Below are 16,677 nucleotides of genomic sequence, written 5' to 3'. Positions count from 1 at the left end.
AATTATATTCAAGGATATGCCATCTATAAGATGACCGTAGCCTTTAAAGATTTAGGGCACTTGCCATATGCCAAGTGCTCTCAAAGAGTTTGGGCCAGAAAAGCTGGTTCACCTTCCACTACCCTGGACCACCATCCCCAATTAAAGCTAACTGAAAGGGTTCTGTGATCGGGGCACCTGGGAGGCTCAGTCGGTTAGGTGTCCAACTCTTGATTTTGACTCAGGTCATGGTCTCTGGGGCATGAGATCAAGCCTCAGTGTGGAGCCTACTCAGGTTTTCTCTCTCCTCCCTTTGCCCCACCCCACCCGTTCACCCCCAACCCACTCACATGCACTTGTGCTCTGTCTCAAAAAAAATTCTGTGATCATGTGGCAATTTAACTTCCATTGCCACTTTAAGCTTCACAGCATTTTTTTTTTTTTAAATTTATTTGAGAAAGAAAGCACGAGTGCATGTGAGACAGAGCACGAGTGGTCCAGGGTAGTGGAAGGTGAACCAGCTTTTCTGGCCCAAACTCTTTGAGTATGACTCACTGTTTAGTCACTTATTGGATGTGAACTAGCTAAAGCCTCTGGGCTTCCTGGTCTGTCAAACAGAAATAAGTGAGGCCTCTTATAAGGGCTGGAGATGGAGACTGGACAGAAAGAGTGGGGCACCTTGTATAGCACTTGGCATATGGCAAGTGCCCTAAATCTTTAAATTCACAAATAAGGTTCTTGAAATAAAGACCTTGATCTCAGTGGGTCAGGAAATACTATCAGCTTAAGGCCTCTTCCATAAAATAGGAAAATGGCAAGTATGACTTGTTCCTTTAAAATTAGGAAAGCCAAGACAAAAAAAAAGATGGATTTCTTCCATTAACATTTGACTAGTAGGTTGCTAACCTTAGCATAAAAATATTGGAGAATCCATAGTAAAAAGTTACAGTGTGTTAGCTAAGCAACTAATGTGTTCTCATGGATTCATACTTCTGCTAGTCTCTTAGTTTTTGTCAAGTCTGTCTACAATTTCTGAAACTTCTGAGAATCTGAAACTGCTCCTCTTCATTACAGTAACTGGCACATTGGTGACATGAATAATGACTTTTGCAGGTCCATATCATCACCCAAAATTTGGACCATAATGCCATTTTTAATTATTTTAAGATACTTCTATCTGGACCATTTCGCCTCGGTCAACAACTAAATTAGACACTAGATGCATCTGTAGCATCAGCAAAAATTTAGACTGAAAAAAAACCAAACCCACAACAAATAAAAATAAGAGGGCTAGAAGCAAATTCCACCCAGAAAATTTCTATGCTTAATGCAAATCCTATTACTGGTAGCTCCAATGTTATTTAACCACCAAATTCTGTAGCTTCAGCAATATCCTCAGCAGTGCATTGACCGATAAAAGTGACACAATGACTCTGTGTTTTTTTTCCCCCAGAGGCAAGGAAAGAGTATAGTTTTGACAAAACATGAAATCACAAACTCTTCTTCAAAGACTACTAATTGGTAGGAGTGTCCAATGTAACAAATGTCACATTCTCACCATGGTTAATAGTTCATAGTTATAAACAATTTATAAGCTGTCACTAGTCTTGACCACATTTAATTCATCCCATCAGCCATGGAGCTGCGGATCTCTAATTTAGCTCTGGGAATAAGGCAGGCACACAAAGAGTGCTCTACAGGGGAATGACTGGAGACACACGAGGTCCTGCTTCTAAATATTATTCTCTCTTCAGTGAACATTGACAAAATACCAACACGTTATCTGACAGAAGTGACCCATTAATTCACTTTTATGTCAGCACTTGATTCAACTCTTAACAGAGGACAATAAACACACATAGCTCTCCCTTATTGAACAGTACCAATAATTAGTTTCTGGAATTTTATTGGATTTGAAAAAGTGTGCTTTAGTATGCCAGGCATACTAAATACTGGTTTACATTTCTAACTACTCAGACACGGGTAGGGGAAAATATCTGGTTGATACGGGCTAAGTGTTCCACATGTGATATTCATTATGACCCTATGGAATAAGTATTATTATTTTCTCAAAGTTGACAGATGAGGTAACTGAGATTCAAGGAAGATAAGAAATGCGTCCAAGGTCACATAAGTAAAAAGAAGCAAAGCCAGAACGAAAATCCAGATCTGCTGGTTTGAGCTGGTGCTCTGAGCTGTGGTGTCCACTGTTCTTGACTGCTCAGAAGAATGAAAATGTAGATAGACATGCTGTAGAGCTCTCTTTGGGGAAAGTCCTGAGGGTGGCAAAGGTGAAAGCTGTCTATCAGGTGGCTCAGGAGAGCATGAAGCCAGTAGTCATCTATAGTGATAGCCTTGGAAGGAAAGAGAGTCATTGGGTGAACCTGCACATTTAGGCGAGGATGATCGACATACGTACAGCACACAGGATAACCTGACCCCCAGACAGGTGTTTTGCAACAATGGAATATTGTTGTAACTGAAGGAAGTCAGGGGTCAGACAGACATTTATGAAGTCTTCAAACAATGGGGTATTGTTGGAAAGACAGCTGCAAATGGCATACTTGAGTGGCAAATTCAAAGAGAGACAGATGGCTTCACTTTGAACACAGAGTATTATATACCCTAGAAAATGCAGAACTTTATGTAATGGAACAATGCCTTTAAAACTCTAAAATGATTTACAAATTCATTTTCCTCTAAGTTTGTAGTATACAAATTGCATAGAACAGTAAGCCTCTATTATTTCAAAAAAATTCGAGCTCCATTTCATCAGCGAGGCAGTCAAACTAATCCTTTTTCAATATCCAAAGGAAAAGGCTTGACAATTAAAAAAAAATTGTACCATGGCTTAAAACACATATAAAGTGCCCTTCCATAATTCAGTTTTGATTTTCAAAAATGAAAATGTGAAAATTAAACTCAAGCTATATGGTATTCATTTTATAATTTTTCCCTATAAAATCTCATGTCTTGTTTTTTTCTAAGAATACCTGAATTTGTAATTGGTAGCATATTTTGTCTTTCTTTTGAAAATAACCATTCTTCAATAAGTTTAAACTTTTTCTGGAACCACAAAGCCTATGTCTTTTTTATTTGTTTGTTTAAAGCTGCACATAATTACATTTACAGGTTTAAAATGCTTCATTCAAAACTGTTTGAATGCAGTTACACATGTGGAAAAGTTTAATTACTAGCTATCTACATGGTTATGGTATTACCCAGAGGGTTGTACTTGTTTCTTACTTAAAAATATTTGAAATAAATAATAGGGAGCTCTATTTAAAAAATGAATAAGACATTGCAAGGATGAGGTTTACCAAGAAGTTAGCAAATCAATGTCAGTAAGTGTTGCTTAGAATTACTAGTACTCTGGCATATCAGGGGATTAGGAGAACAATTCTCCTGCACCTTCTTTTGTAAGAGCCTTTGATTGTCTCTTGTCATAGAGTTACTTCAAGTTGGCACTTTGCGACAGCATATTTCCTTTTTCAAAATTTATTTATGTGTGTGTGTGTGAGAGAGAGAGAGAGAGCGAGAGTGAGCATGGGGTGGGGGTTGGAGGGGCAGAGGGAGAGGGAGAGAGAATCTCTGCTTCGGGGTTCCATTTCACAACCCTGAGATCATGACCTGAGCCAAAATCAAGAGTTGGACACTTCACCGACTGAACCACCCAGGCACCCCATGTGAGAGCTGATTTTCAATGGGGAGTCAGCTTACAATTCTTGACTGTAGTACCTTGATGGTTGAGTTGATGGCTCAGGTCTGCTCACAGTCTCCCAGAGCCCAGCGAATTACATGACCACCCTCCCATAGCTTAGGTCCCGAGCCTCAGAGTCATGCTTGATTCTGCCTGTTTCCTCTTCCCTCTATCCTATCAGTCCTAGCTCTTAGTTATTTTGGGAATCTGCCACTTTTCTTCATCTCCGCTCTGATTTATCAGAGAGTGATGCCTCAACTGCTTTCTCTGCTTCTATTCCTGTCCTGTTGCATCCATCCTTGACACAGCAAGAGGGAAGTTTTTTTTTTTTTTTAAAGATTTTATTTATTTATTTGAGAGAGAGACAGTGAGAGAGAGCATGAGCGAGGAGAAGGTCAGAGGGAGAAGCAGACTTCTCATGGAGCCAGGAGCCCGATGCGGGACTCGATCCCGGGACTCCAGGATCATGACCCGAGCCGAAGGCAGTTGTCCAACCAACCGAGCCACCCAGGCGCCCAAGAGGGAAGTTTTTGAATGTAAATGTTATTGCCCTGCTTCAAACCCTACAAAGACTTGCCATTGCATGTAGAATAAAGGCCACCCTCCTTACCGTGGCCATTCTGATCTCATGTGATCTGGGCCTATTAACAGCTCTGACCTCATCCTCCACTTCCCTTGCCCTTTCCCGAAAGACCCAGCTATGTGGGCCTCCTCTATTTCCCAAAGACATCCATTTCAGAAGCTTTGTACCTATTGTTCCCGATACCTGAAACAGTAGTCCCAGGTTCTTTGCATGGCTGGCTCCATCTTAAATTTCAGATCTCAGCTCAAATGTCACCTACTCAGTCAGATAATATCTGAAGTACCCACCATTCTGGCCAACCCTGTTGTCTGTTATATCACCTTATCTTTGTCTTCCCACATCCTTATCATAGCTTATAAACACTTTATGTATTTGTTTGTGCGTCTTTATTGTCTGTATTTCCTAACAGATATAAGCCCCCTGAGGAGACAGGCCTCATCTGTTTGGGTTGGTTTATCTCTAGCACCAGGGGGAATACCTGGCCTGACAGGCACTCAGCAGAAAAGGAGATGCTGTCATAATCCAGAAATAGAACCAGAGCAGCTGTAACTCATCACCTAGAAGTCCTTTGTTTTATTTTAATTAATTATTTAATTATTTTTAGAGAGGAAAAGTGGAGGGTGGAGGAGCAGAGAGAGAGATAGAGAAAGAGACGAGAATCTTAAGCAGGCTCCACACCCAGCATGGAGCCCAGTGAAGGGCTCCATCTTACAATGCTGAGATCATGACCTGAGCCAAAGTCAAGAGTCAGATGCCGACTTCTAGGCTCACGCAGGTGCCCCTAGAAGTCCTTTATTTTAGAAGCCCAGCTTAGGAGGCAGAAACCCCCATACATGTTAGTGTTCTATATGCGTTGACTACAAAGCTAGCCAGCAGAGGTAATTTCATACCTCCATTCATATATTGGATGGACTTCCAGTCCCAGGATAATTGTCAAAATTTTTCTCTTGCATCTAGTACATTTCCTATGCATCATACCAGTAGAATCCTTCTAGGCCTGACAGAGCTCATTATGTCTGTGTTAGAATTCACTACTGGGCCACAGTAGTTGAAGTATTAAATCTTAAATATCTTGAAAGAAAGAAAAGCTTTTCATTCAAATGAAATCCATTTGTGGGGGCAATTAGGTAATAAAAAGAAATAAATGACATCCAGATTGGAAAGGAAGTAGAACTATCTCTATTTGTAATGACATGATCTTGTATATAGAAATTCCTAAGGAATTCACAAAAACACCATTAGAACTAATTAATATTCAGAAAGGTTACAAGATATAAAATCAATATAAAAATAAATTGCATTTCTATGAACCCTAGAAATGAACAAATTAAAAAATTAAGAAAACAATTCTATTCACAAGAACATCAAAAATATATTTAGGCATAAATTTAACAAAGAAAGTGTAAGACTTGTATGCTGAAAATTATAAAACATTGCCCAAAGAAATGAAAGACACAAATAAATGGAAAGATATCCATGGACTGGAAGGCTTAATATTAAGATATTAAGATATATCCCCCAAACTGATTTATAGATGCAATGCAATCTCAATTGACAAGCTGATCCTCAAATTCCTATGGAAATGCAAAAACAATCCAGGAAAGGAAGAACAAAGTTGAAGGAGTCACACTACCTGATTTCAAAGTCTACTATAAAACTACAGTAATCAAGCCAGTGTGATACTGCATAAGGATAGACATATAGATAGAACAGAACTGGGAAGTCAGAAATAAACTTTCACATGTATGGTCAATTGACTTCCAAAAAAGGTGACAAGACAATTCAATGGGAAAAACAGTCTTTCAATCAATAGTGTTGGTACAAGTGAATATCCACAAGCAAAAAAATGCAGTTGAACCCCTACTTCCCACTAGAGACAGAAATTAGCTAGAAATGGATTACAGGACAAAATTTAAGAGTTAAACTAAAAAATTCTTAGAAGAAAACAGGAATAAATCTCTGTGACCATGGATTAGGCAATGGCTTTTAGCTATAACACCAAAAGTATAAGCAAGAGAAGAAAAACACAGATAGATTGGACTTCACCTAATGAAAAGCTTCCGTGCCTCAAAAGATAGCCCCAAGAAATGAAAAGACAGCTTACAGAATGGGAGAATATATTTGCATATCACATATCTGACAAGGAGCTTGTATCCAAACTCTTACAACAGGGCAATAAAAAGACAAATAATCCAATGAAAAAATAGGCCAAAGATTTGAATAGGCATTTCTCCAAAGGAGATAAGCAGATGTGCTAATAAGTGTATGAAAAGATGCTCAGCATCTTGAGTCATCAGGGGAATGCAAACTGAAAGTGCAATGAGATACCACTTCACACCCACCAGGATGGCTTAAATGAAAAAGGCAGACAATAACAAGTGTTGACTAAGATGTAGAAAAATCCCGTCAACTTGTCTTGTTTGTAGGAATGTACTATGGTGCAGCTGCTATGGAAAACAGTTTGGCAGTTCCTCAAACGTTAAATATAAAGTTGCATATGACCCAGAAATTCCATCCCTAGGTATATGCCCAAGAGGAATGAAAACATATGTCCACACAAAAATGTGCATATGAATGTTCATAGCACCATCTTTCATAATAGCCAAAAAGTGGAAACAACCAGCTATCGACTGAGAGATGAATAAACAAATATGGCATATCCATATAATGGATTACTATTCAGGCATAAAAAGAAATGAAATGCTACAACATGGATGGAACTTGAAAACATTATGCTAAATGAAAGAAGTCAGATACAAAAGACCACATACTGTCTGACTTCATTTATATGAACTGTCCAGGAAGGGCAAATCCATAGAGACAGAAAGGCAGATTAGTGGCTTCTTGGAGTTTGGGGGAAGCAATGAATGGGGAATGACTATTAATAGGGATGGAATTTCTTTTGGGATGATAAAAATGATCTAAGATAAGTAGTGATGGTTGCACAACTCCATGAGTGCCCTAAAAAAAGCTGAATTCTATATTGTGTGAATTAAATTTTAGTATATTCTTATTTTTTAAAAAAGATTTTATTTATTTACTTATTTGACAGAGATCACAAGTAGGCAGAGAGGCAGGCAGAGAGAGAGAGAGAGAGAGAGAGAGAGGAGGAAGCAGGCTCCCTGCTGGGCAGAGAGCCCAATATGGGGCTCAATCCCAGGACCCTGGGATCATGACCTGAGCTGAAGGCAGAGGCTTTAACTCACTGAGCAACCCGGGCTCCCCAAATTTTAGTATATTATTAACAGTCACCACCATGGGTTTCTGGAATCTGGGGGGGAAAATTCCTTTGTGGAGTTAGCAAGCACATGGCTCTTTTGAGGAAACTTGTTTCCGATTCTTAGCTACAGTTATTAAATGGAGAGAATGTCAAGTATTAGCACCCTTTCACTATGACCATGATTTCTTTTTTTAAATGGTGTCTCTGGAAGAACACTCCATTCCCATGGTAAATTCACCCTGAAATGGGGCAGAGTGCCGATGCCTTCCATAATTTTACATCCTATTAAATTGGGGTTTTCACATTCACAAATGTAAGCCACAGATTGTAGCGACCATGTGGGTTCCCTGAGATCACATTTTATTAGTCTGTATTTTGACACTGAGGTTAAACCTCTCTGCGCAAATGGTAAGCAGTGCTTTTGTGCCTCTATCCTGTCCACACGTGTAAGGTTCCTTCCCTCTTCCATCCTTTTGAAGGGATTGCTGTCAGTCTCCTTAGCGGTAAAATGGACTAGTAAAAATGGCCGACGCTGCACCCACGGTGCCTGCGCAAAGGCACAGGAGTCAGGAGAGTGCTTTGTAAAGGGCAGCGAGCAGCTGGGAGGAGGGGCTCTTGGAGCAACGCAAAGAGTCTCAGCTCTCAGAGGAAGAGGATGCGTAAAGGAAAATCCCCTGCTCTCTCTCCAGCCTTTCATTTCCCCCTGGTATCATCAGAGAGCACTAGGGTTCAGGCAGTGTACTTGGTCGAGTGGCCAGGTACTCAAAGTCCATTTGTGCCTCAAGTTTACAAGCTGGTTTTTTGTGCCCTGGTTTTATTTCTACAGAAAGATGGAAAGAATGAGAGATTTTTCCTAATAGAAGGGTGGTGGCAAAAAAATTAGGGGAGAATGGAGCGGAAGGCTTCTTAAGAGACTTGCTTTGGTTCCATTTTTTGGCAGCCCAGTTTTGGCTGCAGTCAAGGGAAGGAGCATCCTAGAACAAATCCCTAAGTTTAGTTTATTAGCTGCATTCCACTTATGAGTACACCAAAGGGGAAGAAAATTACAGCTAGGTAGAATATCTGTTTTAGAAATAATTTAAAATAAATGCAAAACAGGCAAAGATATTACTATGACCACTTTCATCCTAAAATCACCATAAAACAAATTCCATTTTCATTGAGTTAGGTGATTCGCTACATTTTTGTGGGCACACATACAGACATGCATGCAAACTTGAGAAAAAAAATGAATACACATTCCAGTTTTATCTGGGTCTTTCTTGAGGAGGGGCTACCATTTACGTGAGAGTTGGTACATGTTTATGCAGCCCAGTGCAGTGGACCCAGGCAGCAGTTCTGGTCTCAGACAATCTAGTTTCAAGTTCTAACTCTCCAACTAACTTGCTGTTGTCCTTGAACACCCCGCATAACCGAGCTGAACCTCAGTTTCCTCATCTAAAAATTGAGCATGAAGGTGTCTACCTCTCAGGGTCACTGTGAGGATTAAATGAAATGCTTCAGTGGAAAAAAGGCTTGGCAGTGTGACTGACACATGGCAGGTGTTTAAGAAGTATTAGCTACTTCTGTTCTGTTAATGATGACATATATGTCTGTGACTTGTGTGAGGGAACAATCCTCCCTCAATTGCTTAGAACGTAATTGAACCAAAGCTTTACAATGTAACACATACAGAATACTTAGGACATGAAAAATAAAGAAAACCTTTACTGTGTTTTAAAAAAATGGAATATAAGTTTATTTGTTCTGCATAACTTCATCTGTTCTCTGGTTTCTAAGTGCAGCGTGGAGGGACTGAAGGAAGAGAGGGACTAACACAGGAAGGAGGAAAATCAACCCAATGGACATGAATATAGCCACCAAACTAGCCTAGGGATTTATTCAGTGACACTACTTTACTATTAACCTTCACTCATGCCATTTATTATTTGGGAAACTGCTGCAAAGAGACCAGAAAGTGAAGAGAATAATGATGTTTTTATGGCTCCTAATGTAGATTGTTATTGAAAATCTGTCAATTTCACTGGCAAGCCTTTGGCTCAAAAATAAGATCTTCATTTATAATTTGCAGGCAGTGATAACTAAAATTATGAGAAGTAACTGGGAAATAAAAAAATTACTATAATGATAATTATCTTTCTCATTAAAAACACGAGGCATTCTATTATCACTGGGATGGGCAATATACTCTTTAACAGCTGTTGCTACTGAGCTAAAACACATTGGAACTGGAAGGCGAATACATTACTGATCACCCAAATGATGAAAAATAGGTCCTGCTGAAAACCCGTGCGAAGTGGGACAGAACAGAACACAGCAGGATGTGCTGCCCGCCTATGCAAACTAGAGCAAAGCCACTTACAGATACTTCAGGAATCGGCCTCAACTTTCCCTCTGAGATCTCCTTTAGGGAGGTTTTGTTTATTGAAGCTGGTACTTGATGGGCTGGTTGGTCCTTTGCTTTGATAACAGGATCTGGAGTTTTCTGAGAGGCTTCACTTCTTCCAGGGGGAGAAAGGCATGGTGTAGGCACCACACTTGTTCGAAAGTCTTTTCTATCTATCTGCTTTGCCAAGGAATTCTGGCTTTCTGATGCTCCTGCTTCTGTGTAGGCACTTTTTAGAGGTCCTTTATCTGTCCACCTTGCAGCCTTCCCCAACGTGTTCTCTAATGTTAGCTGAGTTAACCCTGAAGGACTAGTTGTTGGGCTCAGGGAACCCTGGATACTGTCGTTACCCTACATGGGGGAACAAAGTGAAACCACATTGAGCCAAAATCGGTGGTGAAGAAGCTACTGAGAACAGTTCTTAAAAAGTTCATTTATTCTCCGAATAAAAGCCAAAGTATACATATAATATACCTATATATGATATATATATATATATATATATACCTATACTTAATATATATATACCTATTTTATTTTGCAATAAAAAGATGAGTAACTAAAAACAGCAGTGCAATAGATTTAAACCGTTTGGTGAGATGCCCTGCTATGTGGTATCTATCTGGTCTTGGTAAGGCATATATATATTTTTTTGACCTCTGGGTTACAAGACAGCCATTCACTAAAAATACAGTCATTTCAAAAAAGCATGTGAAAGAAGAGGATCCACCGGAAGTTACATAAGCATAGCACACTTTGACTTCCTAATGAGCTGACTCTATGAGAAGAGGAACAGCTAGAACTTAAAGTATTTAGCTTATTTAAGCATAGAGATGCTACTCTAAAAATAAGCTGGGCTATCAAAGTGTATTTGTTTTAAATTATTGTAGGGAAGTCTTATCGTTCAAGAGCAATAGATAATAGACATGTTCTGTGAAATACTTTTCTTACATGAAAATCAATTATAGAAAGTATTTTTTTTCCCGTAAGACATGAACGTGATGAAACAGAATTATTTGTAAAGCTACATGAGTTTTATAAATACCTAGTTCTGAGATTATCCCTAGGAAAGCAAAAATTTTCATTTTTAAATCTGAGAAAGGAGGAGCTACAAACTTAAAATCAATGGCTGTGAAAGTAAATAATGGAAATGAAAACTACAGTGTTTTTTCAGTTGGATTTTTCTGCTATAAAATAAGAACCTGGAAGAACAAACTAACCTGATCATTGCTTATACCTGCCAAGGTAGATTTTTCCAATTTGTCTTATTTACTTAAATATGTAAAAACTAAGTGGATATCAAAATGATAAACTTAGGACAGAAACAAAAATCAATAAAAACAGAGTATATATCTATCTCTATATACATTTAAAGATTTTATGTATTTATTTATTTGAGAGACAGAGAGAAAGAGTGAACACATGTGCAAGCCAGGGGAGGTAACAGAGGCGGAGAGAGAGGGACAAGCAGACTCCCACTGAGTGTACAGCCTGACGCAGCGCTAGATCTCATGACTCTAAGATCATGACCTGAGCCAAAATCAAGTCAGATGTTTAACCAACTGAGTCACCCAGGTATCCCCCAAAAGCAGATTATATTTTAAAGACATTATTTGCTATCTAAGAATGTATCTCTTTTTTCAGAAAGCTATTGCTTACCCTTTCAATTTGTAGCCACACAGAACCAAACATCTAGTTACTCCCCAAATTTGGTTTTTTATTTTTAATTTTTTTTTAGAGCAATCAAGAAAGACTGCATGCAGGAGTGGGGGCAGGGCAGAAGGAGAGGGAAAGAGAGAATCTTGAGCAGACTCCACGCTCAGCATGCAGCCTGACAGGGGGCTTGATTTCAAGACCTCAAGGTCATGACCTGAGCTGAAATCAAGAACTGGATGCCTAATGAACTGAATCACCCAGGCATTCCCCCCTCAGATTTGGAATTTTTAAACAAAATATTTGAGAGGCTGATTGAACTGTGAGCTTCTTGCTCAGTGTTTGGTCATCATCATGCTGAACATACAGATTACTATCTGAGGTGAGATTTCCCTTTCAGTAGAAGTGAAGAATGTGTAAAGGTGAGAAAGCCTGTTCTACGTTATACACAGGCCAGAAGAGGATGTTTTTCTTTAAGATTTTATTTATTTGAGAGAGAGAGAGCACTTGAGAGAGAGCACAAGCAGGGGAAATGGGCAGAAAGAGAAGGAGAAACAGACTCCCTGATGAACAGGGAGCCCGATGCAATTCAGGGCTTGATCCTAAGACCCTGAGCCACCCAGGCATCCCCAGAAGAGGGATTTATCATGCCTTTTAATGAGAAGGGATCTATCTGTGTGTCTGTCATAGTTCTGCCTCTTTTCATTTCTTCCTCATCATATCTAGGGCTATTGCCATAGGCACTGTAGATGATGGGCATACAATGGTAGTTCAGAACTAAATCTCTGCCATGCAGGGCCTTTGAGGGGTCCTTGGGTGATGTGACGCAGGAGAATCAGCGATGGCCCATGATAGAAGGCATGGGTGTGAGTTTGTATGGTGTCTGCAGCATCTGTGGAGATTACTGAGAGGGAGGCCAATTAGGAGACTGTCCAATGGTCATGATTAGAGGTGCTAGTGTGGCTGGGCTGAAGCAGTGGTAGTGGTGATGGAGAGGCTGGGCTGATATGAGAGTTCTGTAGAAGGCAAGATATGCTCTATTTAGAGACTCTGGAAATCTCTCTCTTTTTTTTTTTTTTTCTAAAGATTTTATTTATTTATTTGACAGACAGAGATCACAAGTAGGTAGAGAGGCAGGCAGAGAGAGAGGAGGAAGCAGGCTCCCCGCCAAGCAGAGAGCCCAGTGTGGGGCTCCATCCCAGGACCCTGGGATCATGACCTGAGCCGAAGGCAGAGAGGCTTTAACCCACTGAGCCACCCACGCGCACCGACTCTGGAAATCTCTTAAAGGGAGTCTGCAATCACTAATCCTGTTATAAAATGATTTTCCTTCCTTGTGGAAAGTGTTCAAAAGTAGTGGAAAGTACTTCCTGCAGAAAGTAACTGTAATCTCAAGAAAGGTCTTAGAACACTCGGGTCTTAGAATGTCTCCCAAGAAACAGCTTGCCTATCTGTAATAAAGGATGAGAACTGCAGAGTGTCTAAAGATCTTCTTGGTATTCATCCTGGGCCTCAACTTGCTTTGTCTATGCTGGCTTGATCTTCTCATACATATATTTCTTTATAAATGATGGGGAAATATATTTTCCAGAGCCCCAGATAGAGTCAAGAAAAGATGGTGATTGGATGTCAATCCACGGGCACTTACTTTACATTCCATGTGAACAAATAAGAAGGTTGGGATATTTCCACCCTTGCAACAGTACTACGTTGGCTGCAACTGCAGGTACTGGGCAACTCTCTCTGCTGTACATCATTTACTGAGTAAGCTAATCCTTCACCACCACTCTGAGAGCCCTTAAGCTGTTCACATGGTTGAAGAACCCTGTCCTCAGGCAGAAAACCGGAAAGAATGCCAGGGACCTGAAAGATGCCTACTGTCCTAAATTACTAAGGAATGGGGTGGTGGCGTTTGCAATTTTTGTTGTACAGAGATGAAACGAGGATAAAAGTGTAGCCTTGTCTTAGAGAAAGTAAACCGAGAATATAGCAAATATTCCCCAAACCCTAGTTCTGAGAAGGTACTGGTGGAAGTAGGATGGATTTCTTGTTAATTCAGTCTGGCTGCTTGCTGGTGCTATCTTTTCTCCAGCTTTCAAAAAACTCTCGTTTAATTTTCTATACTGGTTATATACATTGGGCAGTGCGTTTTCTGTGACCAAAAAAGACCCTCTGCTCATCCATTTCCATCAATTTGCATATAAAAAATAAACGTGTCCTATGTATTTAAAACAGGCCCTAAAAATAGGTTGGTTATGCAGAAACAGTATAATTATGCATCTTTGGGCCAGAATCTTTGGATCCCTCTGGGATTCTATTTTGTATATGACATAGGCAGAAATTGGGAGCTTTTGCAATAAAAATGAGTTCAGTAAATATTTACTAAGCTCCTGCTAGGTGTAAGGCATTTTCTAGGCACTACAGAAGAAATACAGGTTGGAAGAACATGGGCACTGGCCTCGAGAGGCACAAAATCTTGAAGGCAAAGGCATAAAGCCGAGAGATAGATACCTACAAAAGTAAAAATTTCATAAGGTAGAAGGTAGCAAATATCATTTCAAAAGTTTCAGATGTACAGTTAGAGGGATACCTATAAAGCCAGATGTTTGCTATATCATTTTATAAACACCTTAAAAATCAAATTATTTTATATGAAGTCTATTTTTTGTATCTCTGGGTAGGTCAGAGTACAGCCTTTTCTTCCTTCCAGTAGTTTACTCAGGTGTAAAATTATTTCTTTTTGCTTGGCATGAACAATGATTATACACAAAGAAATATTCATGAGATGTATATGGCCATTCATCTCACATTTTTCCCAAGATATACCCTGGTCTGGAGATGAGCCGAGAAGGACAGATTTAGCTGTGTTCCCTGGTGAGCATTCTCTTGGTTGTACTGCATTTCTAGGTAATATGTTTCTATGCTACTACTTAAAGTAAGAAAAGATAAGTAACTGGAGAATCTGGACAGAGTATAAAAGGCTCGTTTACTTTGGCTGCCCCAGAACCAATTCTGGTTTATCCCAGATTCTAAAAGGAGAATTAGGATAAATGAGAAAGGCAAGAGATAAACGAGACCAATATTATGACTTAAGTTGGAACGGCTTCTCTTTTGGAGAGGAAAGAAATAGAGAATGAAACCTAGTATTGTACTCTCTAGGCGTGGTACACTGGCAGACTCTATTCCTTTCTTTAGCAACACTCTTGACTTACTAAAGTAGATGATATATGTATAGATGATGTTTATTGATTCCACATGTGTAACATTTTTGGGCTCAACATGCTCTTGGCTTAATTTTTTCTTATATAATATATGCATTTGTTATATGCATTAAAAGTAAGCTTACTATGACCTGATTGAAAAACAACCACATTTCCCCCTCTGGTTTATCATTTAACTACTGAAAACCTGTATAGCAATTGAATATAATTTGTCAGAGTGGTAAAGAAATTGTCATGCCATTTTCACGTTCCGATCGTCTGTTCATCTGTTTCTCAGAAGAACAAACACAAAATGCTTTTGATTTAACTTGATATATTTTTTTAAAAGTCCCAAATCTCTTAAACCATTTGTCTTCTGGGCACAGAGGCATTTGTTTGTTAAATATTCAATCACGCCCAAGTGCTGGGAACATCAATAGAGTTTGCCTGATTAACTGTAGCACAGCATATGTACGCTGAAGATGAGAATGATTTCCCCAAGGAGCCAGCACTTCCTCTGTTGAACTACGTTTCTTAAAACGACATGCAGATGGGCATTTGGACAATAATTTCTGGATGCATAAAACGGATTGCTCTTGCTGAGTGTAATTTTAAAAAGATAATTTTAATGACTCTTGAGGGCCACCTACTTGGAGCAGATGGGACCCAGGCTCTTTGTACCACAACTTTAATGTTGAGCGAGTCAGGGTAGAGCTCTGTTTTAGCCTTTGTAAAAGTGGATGATTCTATTTATTTATATTTCAATTGATTTTTTAATTCAGTTCACTGTGAAAAGAAGTCTTATAGAACATTCTTAAAAGTTCTGTGGGAAAAAAAATGTCTGTAATAATTCAAACATACTTTTGATGGCAGTTTTGAATCTGTAATTGAGATTGAGTCAGCAGGAGTCTTTACTATTGTCCAATGTTTTAGTGACTAAATGCATGCACTGACAGCATCGTTTAGCTGGACATGGGCACTAGGGGACCAAAGAGATGATTAGAGGTATATACTTCCACTGTCAACTAAAAGGCACAAGTATTTGCATAGACTTGGCTAAAGACGCTGGTCATAACAGAATGAAAAAAATCATTTCTTCTTTGAGGATAACAAGATTGACCACTCAAATGTATCTTAAAGGGCTTCCCTAACAGCCATTCCCAAGAAGTATTTCTACTTCCACCTCTTGAATTTTATAGGAAACTATTAAAGTAATACAGTTCTTTCTGGATGACAAAGATAGTTGATAGTGGTATCATATAATGCATTTTACTAGTTTATAAAGAAAGAAAATGAGAAAGGAAGATGTAACTGCTTCTGACAAGTAACTAACCTGCAGCAGGCTTGATATTAAAGGGGTTGGACAAATTATTTTGTAAATATTTTTACTTCTAGTCAGTGATGCTCTACAGACAGATGAATAGCAGAAGTTAGAAGGACTCTATGGGGTGGGCAAACACCATCACATGACTATTTGGGGAAAATGATGACATTCTTAATTGTTTAAGACAGAAACATATTTTTCTTTAAGACTTCATACTCTTTTAGCTGATAACACTTTAAAGATTTCTTGTGGAAACTCCTATCCATAACCAAATATTTATCCACAAGATGTTTATCTACTAGCAGAAGCTGCAGAATGATATTCTAAGCAGACAGGAGTTTTAAAATCTTCTTTACCTGCATATAACAACAAAGAGCCAAGTCACAAGAACCAAGGGGCCTGTGACGTTTGCAGAGAGGAACAGAGCTTCACAAGATAGTAATAAAGATATAGAGCTGTGAACAGCCTTAAAAAATTTCTCACCCAGAATAAATATTAAATCTGCCTGATAGGTTTAGAGGATGTTATGTTGTAATTCATTACATATAGAAACAAAACTGCAAGGCAATATATTCAAAATAAGAGTCCTTCCATTTTTTTCTAACACAGTTATTGACATTTAAAATTTTTAA

At 39.0% G+C, this 16,677-nt stretch overlaps 1 protein-coding gene across 6 annotated transcripts in view; it reads right to left on the bottom strand.

The window, feature by feature from the left end:
- CFAP20DC (CFAP20 domain containing) overlaps positions 1–16,677 on the bottom strand; it is a 249,301-nt gene that overhangs the window by 68,476 nt on the left and 164,148 nt on the right. For 4 of the 6 annotated variants that reach the window (XM_013053494.2, XM_013053495.2, XM_045078314.1 and 1 more), the window contains one exon: positions 9,845–10,219. The exons of the other annotated variants lie outside the window; for them this stretch is intronic. In XM_013053494.2, the coding sequence (XP_012908948.2) occupies positions 9,845–10,219 (375 nt within the window). The remainder of the gene's footprint in view (positions 1–9,844; positions 10,220–16,677) is intronic. 6 annotated transcript variants of the gene reach the window in all.

This window comes from Mustela putorius, unplaced genomic scaffold (assembly GCF_011764305.1).
Source record: "Mustela putorius furo isolate JIRA1106 unplaced genomic scaffold, ASM1176430v1.1 tig00000095_pilon_pilon_pilon, whole genome shotgun sequence".
Lineage (NCBI taxonomy): Eukaryota > Metazoa > Chordata > Mammalia > Carnivora > Mustelidae > Mustela > Mustela putorius.
This window is presented reverse-complemented; position numbering and strand designations above follow the sequence as displayed.